Consider the following 10,023-nt stretch of genomic DNA (forward strand, 5'->3'; position numbering starts at 1 on the left):
TGCCCAGCCAGCTCTCCAAGCACTTGGCTTGGGACCCTCTGCCACTCAGCTGATCTTTCCCAGCCTCCTTCCCTCTTCCCTTTCCCCCCACCCTCGATTTTGACACCCCTGCAAGTTTGCTGACCCCGTCTCGGCTGCGAGGGGGGGGTCGCTGTTCCTTGGGGGTCTCATCCCGGGGGCTCTCTTTGGGGAAAGCTGCTCTATGCTCTCTTATGAGTCTCCTCCCAGATTGTCTGGTGAGAGCTTCCCAGGCCAGGCCCGCGGGGACCCACCGGAGCTTTGAGAAGCTGGGCTGGAGGAATCTCTGCTCATCCCAGGCCAGGCATGGGGAGGGGCCCTTCCCCTCTGCAGGCGGAGGCGGGGGTCTCAGTAGAGTGGAGGTGTCACGGAGTCCCTGGGCGATGCTCTGGAACTGCTCCCCACAAAGCCAGGCAGGACTTTGGGGAGCCTCCTCTCCCTTGTCTTCAGGGCAAGAAGCTCACATGACTTCTCCTCCTGGGTCTCTCCTTGGAGCATTCAGCATCCTCTGCCCCTCCGTGTGCTTCCCACAGCGAGTCTGCCCAGGCAGGGTCCTGGGGAAGCCACAGGGTCCTGCACCCCCACTGTGCAGTCAGACGTGACTCTGAGCCAGCCAGTAACACAGAGGTTGATTCGATGACAGGAACAGGGTCTAAAACAGAGCTTGTAGGTACCGCAAACCGGACCCCTCGGCCGCGTCCATTCTGGGGGGCAGTGAGCCAGACCCCCATGTCTGCACTTCACTCCTCGTCCCCAGCCAGCTCCAGACTGACACCCCCTCCAGCCCCTCCTCCTCTGCTCTGTTCCTTTCCCGGGCCAGGAGGTCACCTGACCTCTTTGTCTCCAACACCTTCAGCTGGCACCTTTGCAGAGGAGGGGCCCAGGCCATCAGTTGCTAGGAGACAGTGCCAGGCATTCGGGTGCACTGGCCCTTTGCTCTGCAGCAATCACACCCCCTTATCCCACCACCTAGATACTTAAGAACTGCAGAGGGGACACTGAGGCACCAACACCGTATTCAGAGCAAACATTAAGAACGTTCCCAGTTCGTCACAGAAGCTGTGCCCACTTGGTGGGGGGAAACCTTTGGAAAGCCTGGCACTGGTTTGGGTGGGGGCTGCCCACTGTCACGGACTCACAGATCGTGCCCACTCTTGGCCCCGTGCGGTCCATGGGGGGAGCCCCCTTCAGTGTGACAGCCCTTCTTGGGGGGCCACTCTCTCCTGGGGGTTAAGCCCCGCCACCTCCTGGAGCCGCACCTCTCTGAGCTGTAGCACGTCTGTCTCTGCCGTGGGCCCCCTCAGGGAGTCCCCTCGCTCTGGACCCCCCGGGCCTCCTCACCCCCCGAAGGGGTTGATGCCCCCTGCTCTCTAGCCCGGAGCGACTCTCAGCCAGCGTAACACAGGAGGGTTTATTGAGCGTTGAACCCAGCACAGGAAACTCTCCGGGCCTCAGGCCTGGCCTCCCTCAGCACAGCACATCAAGTCTCCCTGCATTCCCGGTGGGCCCTACCTGCTCCCCCTCTCCAGCCCAGAGCTCCCCTGCTTCCCAGCTGGGCCTCCGATATCCCCAGGCCCAACCGCCGCCTCTGTCCATTGTCTTCTGTCCAGGGAAACAGGGTCACCTGGACCTGCTCTCCCCTCTCCTGTCCTCTGGGCCCCTCTGGCTGGAACCAGCTGGTCAGGTCACCAGGGTCCTCTCTCCGCAGCCCATTGTCCTCCCAATGGCCAGAACCGGCTGTGACTCCTGAGCTGGGTCTCCGGGTCACCAGGGTCTTCATCCTCCAGGCCATCGGCCAGGGTCCCAAGTTCCCTCTCCGGTCCTCTGTACCAACAAACTCCCTGTCCCCTCCCCTCGTTAAACCCAGAACACCCAGGGACACTGAGTCCCACCCCCTCTGCATGCAACCCACTGGAAAACAAGGGAAAAACAAGACACCCCCCCCCCCCCCCCGTCACACCACAGAGGGCTGGCTGGGAAGGGTCTTGTCCATATTGGCTGTTGCCACCCTCGGGGGGAGCTGGGGTCTCTGCTGACTCCAGCACTTGTGGTTTCAGAGCAGGGGGTTGGTTCTCTGCTCAGAGTTCAAGGCTCGATTTCAAAGGCCCCCGAGCAAACGGCTGGGGGCGCCGGCTCCCTGCACGCACGTTGCTGTGCCAGCCGGAGATGCTCGCACGCTCGTCTTCGCTGGTTCTCTGCCCCGTCCTGCTCTCCTGTCCCGCGTGGCTCGGCCTCGTGCTGGCGTTTGACTTGAAGGAGTCTTTCTGCTCATCTCTGCTCACCCCCTCAGACGCCCCTGGGGGGCCGAGTGCGGACTGGCTGCCGGCTCCCCGAGGCAGCTGGTCCAGGCAGGTTTGCAGAAGAGCCTTTGATCTCCGAGCAGTGGGAAGCCCGGCAGGAGAAACACTGCATGGCAGGACTGGCGGCTCCGGGCGGCAGCACCAGGGCTGGGCGGAGAAACAGAGGGGCCGTAGCCTGAGCACAGAACGCCGCTCGGCCAGTCCTGCTGCGGGCGCCTCGAGGGCAGGGTTCTGCCTCCCTCCGTAACGGAGCCGTTCTCTGGCCTGGCACCGTCTGCTGCCACCCTGGCACACACCCAGCGTCCATCCAGCCCTATTGGTGCATGTAATGGGGGCCTTGCCCCTGGAGCGCCCCCTGGCGGGGCAGTGCTGCAATTAAGTCCCTGCCTCAGTTTCCCCTAGTGGGCTTTTAATAAGTCCTATGGGGCTTATGTATATTGAGCAGTGCCCCTTCCGGGCTCCAGCTTATTTAACCAACGGCGGCACATTACCCAATCAGCCTCCAGCCCAGCCGCCTGGCTGGAGGGGGCAGGGGGTGAGTTGTGTCCAGGGCCCTCAGCAGCCAGGCCCTCTTGCCAACAGTGAGGGCAGGGTCTCTTACGCCGGCCCTTCCTCCTAATTCCTCGGCTCTGGGGCTGCAGCTGCTCGTGCACTGAGGCTGGGCATTGACAGCTCCTCCCCTCCCCAGCCTCTGCTGCATCTTCCCTGGGGTGCCCCCCCTGCACCCCGAGGAGCCCCCCAGGAGCCTCTGTTCCGTAGGGGGACCCCACTGGGAGGAGCTCCGTAGCTAGCCCTCCCAAGGAGCTCACCCCCACCCCTCCCACCGCGTTCCCTCCCTGTGCCAGGGCCCGCATGGCGCTGCCCAGCCCCTGAGGCTGCCGGGTTGCTCGCCGGGGATCGGGCTGGTCGCTCTCTTTACCAGAGCTTGTCTCAGGGCGCCTGCGAGCCGAGTGCCCCCGGCACCCCAGAGCCGTAGCTCCATGCAGGGGGATGGGGCTGCCATGCGGCTGGGGCCAGTGGGGCCCCGGCTGAGGATAATACTGAGCCCACCCTGGGCCTCTCGTCCCTATGTCTCAGCACATTGGGAACGAGGATGGGAGCGTTCTCGTGGGGAGAGGGCTGGAGAGGGGCAGGTCTCAGTGGCATGGCCAGGCCTAGCCCTCCAGAGCCCCAGGCCTGAGCGCTGCCCCCCGGGCCATGGCGCTGGCCGGGCACGGGCAGGACGAGCCTGTGCATAGCATGGAGGCCAGGCTGCGACTGCAGCAGGTGGCTGCACAGCCCTGACCGCGGCACGGCCCAGGGGCCAGACAGCCGGCTCCGTGGCAAATTCCTCTGCGGTGATGCAAGCGGGCGGGCGGATTGAGAGAGGCCAGAACTAATCCAGCGGAGAGGGGGCTGCGAAGGCACCGAACCGGGCTAAAGCCCTGGATTAGACTCCGGCGGGATAAACAAAGCGGGGTGCAGGGCGAGCCAGGATCCCCTGCACTGCTGGAGCCCTGCCCCCGAGAGGAGAGCAGGGCTGGGCTGAGCTCCGAGGGGCACCTCGGGCAGCCCCAGTGCAGCCCGCTGGGCCGTGGGGCGATCGCTGCTCGGCATCTGTCCCGCCAGGCCCCACGGAGCCACGGCCATTGTGGGAGCCGCTGTGTTTGGAGAAGCCCCTGGCTACGCAAACAGCCCGCGAGGCAGCCCAGGCCCAGCCCATGGTGGCTGCCAACAATGCTCCTGAGCCCCGCCAGCCTCCCCTCCCCCACGCCAGCGCCCACGGGGCAGCCAGCGGGGGCTGTGCTTGCTGCAGAGCAGAGGCTTTTCTCAGCCCCCGGGCACAGGCCCCTCGGACGTGCCCATGGATCACTGCACCCCGCGCTGGCCTGGGTGGTCTCCTGGCCGTGCCCAGAGCCAGCCTGGCACTGCTTGTCCGCCCTGCCTGGAGCACCCGGGGCAGGTGGCCTCTCCCAGCAGGGGGAAGGGGGCACCCGGCTCTCCTCGTGGCAGGGATGGGGGGTGCATAGGAGGGACCCGAGCCAGCTGTCACTGAGGAGCCCTGGGGCTCTCTGCAGCCTTGGAGTGAGCATGGGGTTCCCCGGGGTCCCCCCTCCAGCGCCATGTGCCACCCCGTGCATGGCGGGCAGCCGTCCCTGCTTTGCTGGCCCAGCGGCATGGGGGGCTCTGCATGGGGGGTCCGCCTGAGCTGACAGCACCCCCCCCCCCCGAGGTCACAGGGGCTCAGCCAGCCGGCTCCCCGCAAGCAGCCAGCAGCCCGGCACGTTCTGCCAGCCGCTCTGCGGCCCCAGGGCCCCTGGATTAGGGGCTATTTGCTTTCATGTTTTATCTCCAGAACAGCGAGTCCCTGGCTGGCTGCTCTCCAGCCGCAGGCGCAGATAACGCAGGGGTGTGCGTGGCCGTGTGTTCTGCTTGGGCGGGGGTTGCACAGCCTGACCTGAGTGCCTGAATACAGCACTCGCCATGTCCCGATTTGGGGCCTTTTCATTGTGGGGCCTGTCTAGGTTTCAGACCCCCCCCCTTGGCCCCCCAGAGGGGCACATAGTCGAGTGCGAAATGCACACGCACAAAGCTGTGTCTGCACATGGGCTTTGTGAGTGTCTAAGTGGGAGCGTCTCCCAGGTGATGGTACATTAGCATATGCACTGGGAGACGTGTGTGCTCTGTGCGTGTGTGTGCACACTGGGGCGTGTGTGTGTGTGTGCGCACTCTGGGACTGGTGCATGCTCTGTGTGGTTATGCACATGCTCTGGAGCCGGTGCGTGTGCTCTCTGGGGCTGGGGTGTGCTCTGCGTGTGAGTGTGTGCATGCTCTGTGTGTGCATCTGCACGCTTTGGGGCCAGTGTGTGCTCTGTGTGTATGTGCACTCTGGAGCTGGTGCGTGTGCACTCTGGGGCTGGGGTGTGCTCTGCGTGTGTGTGTGTGCGCGTGCTCTGTGTGTGCGTCTGCACGCTCTGGGGCCAGTGCGTGCTCTGTGTGTATGTGCACTCTGGAGCTGGTGCGTGTGCACTATGGGGCTGGGGTGTGCTCTGCGTGTGTGTGTGTGCGCGTGCTCTGTGTGTGCGTCTGCATGCTCTGGGGCCAGTGCGTGCTCTGTGTGTATGTGCACTCTGGAGCTGGTGCGTGTGCACTATGGGGCTGGGGTGTGCTCTGCGTGTGTGTGTGTGCGCGTGCTCTGTGTGTGCGTCTGCACGCTCTGGGGCCAGTGCGTGCTCTGTGTGTATGTGCACTCTGGAGCTGGTGCGTGTGCACTATGGGGCTGGGGTGTGCTCTGCGTGTGAGTGTGTGTGTGCTCTGTGTGTGCGTCTGCACGCTCTGGGGCCAGTGCATGCTCTGTGTGTATGTGCACTCTGGAGCTGGTGCGTGTGCACTATGGGGCTGGGGTGTGCGCTGCGTGTGAGTGTGTGTGTGCTCTGTGTGTGCGTCTGCACGCTCTGGGGCCAGTGCATGCTCTGTGCACTGCGGGCCGGTGCGTGGTCTGGGGCCGGTGTGCCCTCCCCCTGTATGTGCGCCGTGGGCGGCGGTAAAACCCCCGCCCTGGAGAAGCTAGCCTGCCGGCCCCATCCCCTGCCAAGGTCCCTTCCCTGCACGCCGGAACCCCCAACCCCCGCAGTGGAAAAGCCCCAAACCACGGCTCCCTCCCCCGCGCACCAGACCAAGCTACTGGGCTCCTCAGGTGCCCCCGCCCCCACTGAGCTGCCAGCCCCAGCAGCGCCTGGCGGAGCCTCCTCAGTCCACAGAGGAGGAGGGACGCAGCAGAGCCCTTTCGGGGGGGTGGGGCGGAGTGGAGGAGGCGGGGGGGGGGGTCTCGGGGAAGGGGGGGCACCGTGGTGCAGTTGTCCAGCAGCGGGTTAGCGGCAGCACCAGGGAAGGCAGAGACTGTTCTACCCGCTGCCCATGGTCTGCACGTGCGTGCGTGTGCGCTCTGGGGCTGGTCTGTGCGTGTGTGTTTGTGTGTGCGCTCTGGGGCTGGTGCGTGCTCTGTGTGTGTGCGTGTGCGCTCTGGGGCTGGTGCGTGCTCTGTGTGCGTGTGCGTGTGCGCTCTGGGGCTGGTGCGTGCTCTGTGTGCGTGTGCGTGTGCGCTCTGGGGCTGGTGCATGCTCTGTGTGTGTGTGTGTGTGTGTGCGTGTGCGCTCTGGGGCTGGTGCATGCTCTGTGTGTGTGTGTGCGTGTGCGCTCTGGGGCTGGTGCGTGCTCTGTGTGTGTGTGCGTGTGCGCTCTGGGGCTGGTGCATGCTCTGTGTGCGTGTGCGTGTGCGCTCTGGGGCTGGTGCGTGCTCTGTGCGTGTGCGTGTGCGCTCTGGGGCTGGTGCATGCTCTGTGTGTGTGTGCGTGTGCGCTCTGGGGCTGGTGCGTGCTCTGTGCGTGTGCGCTCTGGGGCTGGTGCGTGCTCTGTGTGTGTGCGTGTGCGTGTGCGCTCTGGGGCTGGTGCGTGCTCTGTGGATGGCAGAGAGGCAGGACAGCCTGTTTCTATCACCCCCACCTTGCGCCTGGTGCCCCCCTCGTGGTCCCTCCCCTGTGGCCAGGCCCCCGGTGCTGCCCAGCTCCATGGGGCACCGGGATTGTGTGAATGGCGCGTTTCCTGGCCCCGGCCCCGGCCCCCCAGAGCCAGGAGGGGGTGGGCTTTGTGGGTGTCACCGCGACGATGGCAGGCCACGAAGACCTGCATTCCCTGCCGGTGCTGGGCCCTGGCGCTGGGTCTGCCTCCGCCCCATGCTAATGGCCTCTCCGTCTCCTTCATCCCCAGGCCCGGCCCCTGGCCGGCACGGCCCCTCTCCCGGCAGCGAGGGGGCGCTGGCCGCCTGGCCCAGGTGCACGCCGGAGAAGCCAGAGGAGTGCGGCTCCCCCAGCCCTGAGCCCGAGGCCCCGCCGGGGCCACGCCTGCTGCCCTCCCCGCCCCTCTTTGTCACGCTGCACGCGGACTGGAACACGGCCATGGCCGACTGGGGCCTGGCCTGGGAAGCCCACGTCTACGGGGCCGGCTCCCTCTTCAGCCTGCTGGCCCTGCTCTCCCTGCTGGGCCTGGCCTGCCTCCCCGTCCGCTGCCCGGCTGGCTGCACCTTCCTGGCCACCCTCGAGCTGCTGCTGCTGGTGGCCGGCGCCGCCCGGGCCTTCCTGCTCTTCTACGACGCCTACGGGCAGCAGGAGCGGCTGCCGGCCTTCGCCTCGCTGCTGCTGCACGACCTGCCCTTCCCCTGCCTCTCCTCCGCGCTGGCCGTGGCCTTCCTGCTGCTCTCCACCCGCTCCCGCGTCAAGCTCTCGCGCGCCCGCTTCCGGCACCCCGGCTGCCTGGCTGCCCTGGTGCTGCTGCATTTCTTCGTGGCCGTGGGCGCCGTCCTGGCCGCAGACCTGCTGCGCCAGTCCCCCTTCCTGCTGCTGGTCTCGCGGGGGGCCTACGCCCTGCTGGCCGCCCTCCTCTCCCTCGCCTTCCTCGCCTTCTACTGCCTGGGCCGGGCGGACGCCACGCAGAGCTACAGCCTGCACAGCTCCACACCGCCCACCGAGCGCCTCAGCCGCTGCCCCTTCGCCGACGCTGGCGACTGGAGCCGGGCCGCGCGCACGACCCTGCTGGCCGCCTGCTTCGCCCTGCTGAGCGCTGCCCTGCAGGCCTACACCGTCCTGCACGCCCTGGGCTACGGCCTGCCACCGGCCTTCTTTGGGCCCTGGCCCTGGTGGTCGCTGCAGCTGGGCTGCCGGCTCTGCGAGGTGGGCACCGGGCTGCCCCTGGCCCTGGTGGGTCTGTACCCCCTGGTCTGCTCCCACGAGCCCCCCTGCGTACGCTGCTGGGGCGCGCTCTTCCACGGCCCTGTGAAGGCCCCCGTCCTGCCCAACAACTTCCAGTGGGCCGTGGCGCAGCACGAGAAGCTGGTGACGTGTGACACCATCGCCCGCAGCGACTCCGAGTTCCTGCCGCTCTACGCCCTGGCCGGGAGCCGCCTGAGTGCGGACGGGGCCACGGGCGACTGCGGCGCCCACAGTCCGGGGGCGGCCAGGGCCTCGGAGACGCGCCTCAAGGGCGGCTATGGCTCGAAGACCTCCTCCATCATCAGCATGGCCATGGACGGCGACCCCACCGCCGACTTCCGGCCCCCGTCGCCCATCAACCTGCGGCGCAGCATCGACGAGGCCCTGTTCAGCGAGGCCCTCATCCCCGCCAGCCTCTTCCAGCCCGCCGGCGCCCTCGCCAGGTGCAGCACCCTGGCGCTCAGCCTCCAGAGCCCCGGCCTGCCGGAGCGCGAGGGGCGAGGGGAGGCGCCGGCCAGCCGCGGCCTGTACCGGACTTCCTCCTGCATGGAGCTGGAGACGGCCCTGCCCCAGGGAGGGGATGGGGAGGCGTCCCCGGAGACCAGCGCGCCTGACACCCCCCTCTGCTCCCCGGGCAGGTGGAGGGGAAGCAGCCGCTGCTCCAGCTCCCCCTACGGACACTCCCTGGACGGCTCCTCCCTGGTCCTGTGCCCCAGCCCGGAGCAAACCACCCACGCGTCTTCTTTTGCGTACGAGCCGAAGCTGCCCCGGGGCCAGGGCGAGAGCAGCCCCCGCCGGTCCCCGCCGCCGCCCGGGGGGCCGTACCTGCCCCTGGCCCAGCCCTCCCAGGAGTCCTTGGACTCTCTGGTCCCGGAGCCGCCGGCGGGCGACGCGGCTCTGCTGCAGGAGGAGTTCATGGACGTGTGCCGGCAGATTGACGCGCTCAGCGTCAGCAGCGACACCATCGACCTGTAGGGAGGGGGGCCACCCCGGCCCCGCTGCTGTCACCTCCCCAGCGGGCCCGGCCTCGCAGGAGGAGCCAGGGCGGCCCTGAAACCCACATCTCCCCCCATGGTGCTAGGTGGGACGGGCCCTTCCCGCCTCTGGAGGGGGGTCCCCTCTGGTCTGAGCCAATGCGTGGCCCATGCCCTCCAGCAGAGGGCGCTCACACTCACACCGGGACAGATTTGCAACTCCGCCCCCCCCAGTGCCCACGCGGCACTGCCCGGTGCCCCCCCCCCGCCCGAGATGTGGCTGGAGGAGCCCGTGGCCGGCCATAGGGGGCTGCAGCTCTGTGACCAGGAGGGGGCGCTCCCTGCTGGGGGAGAGAAGGGACTGCGGGCTCCCAGCTCCTGGGAAAGGGGGCCCTGGGGCCCGGCTCTCGCCCTGGCTCCCTGGAAGTGGCTCAGTGTCTATTAGAGATGCCCCCCTGCCCCCCCCGCCCCCGCCTCCTCCCCTGCTCCCTTCCAGCCCCGGGTGGGGCGGGGGCTGGGCCCACACATCCACCCCTGTGTTAGCAATGAGGTAGGTTCTTGGTTTGTGCTCCAGAGTCCAAAGCCCCTAGTGGCGGTGACAGGCCCCCAGAAACTCCTCCCCCCTGTGCATTAATAAAGTATTTTATCAACAGGAGCAGCTGGGTTCTTGGTCGGGTACGAGCAGGGGGCGTTACAGGGCTACACCAAGCAGCCTCCAGCCCTGGGCAGAGCCAGCCACGGGGGGGAGGGGGTCTGTGCCCATCCTGACAGCCCTGGGCAGAGCCAGCCATGGGGGGGGGTCTTTGCCCATCCTGACAGCCCTGGGCAGAGCCAGCCACGGGGGGGGGGGGTCTGTGCCCATCCTGACAGCCCTGGGCAGAGCCAGCCACGGGGGGGGGGTCTGTGCCCATCCTGACAGCCCTGGGCAGAGCCAGCCATGGGGGGAGGGGGTCTGTGCCCATCCTGACAGCCCTGGGCAGAGCCAGC

General features: G+C 67.4%; 1 protein-coding gene across 1 annotated transcript in view; it reads left to right on the forward strand.

Moving 5' to 3' along the window:
* PRRT4 (proline rich transmembrane protein 4) overlaps positions 1-9,294 on the forward strand; it is a 31,459-nt gene extending 22,165 nt beyond the window's left edge. The window contains exon 4 of the mRNA XM_045019406.1: positions 7,065-9,294. Within this exon, the coding sequence (XP_044875341.1) occupies positions 7,065-9,037 (1,973 nt within the window). The 3' untranslated portion in view covers positions 9,038-9,294. The remainder of the gene's footprint in view (positions 1-7,064) is intronic.
* The last annotated feature ends 729 nt before the right edge of the window (positions 9,295-10,023 follow it).

This window comes from Mauremys mutica, chromosome 1 (genome assembly GCF_020497125.1).
Source record: "Mauremys mutica isolate MM-2020 ecotype Southern chromosome 1, ASM2049712v1, whole genome shotgun sequence".
Classification (NCBI taxonomy): domain Eukaryota; kingdom Metazoa; phylum Chordata; order Testudines; family Geoemydidae; genus Mauremys; species Mauremys mutica.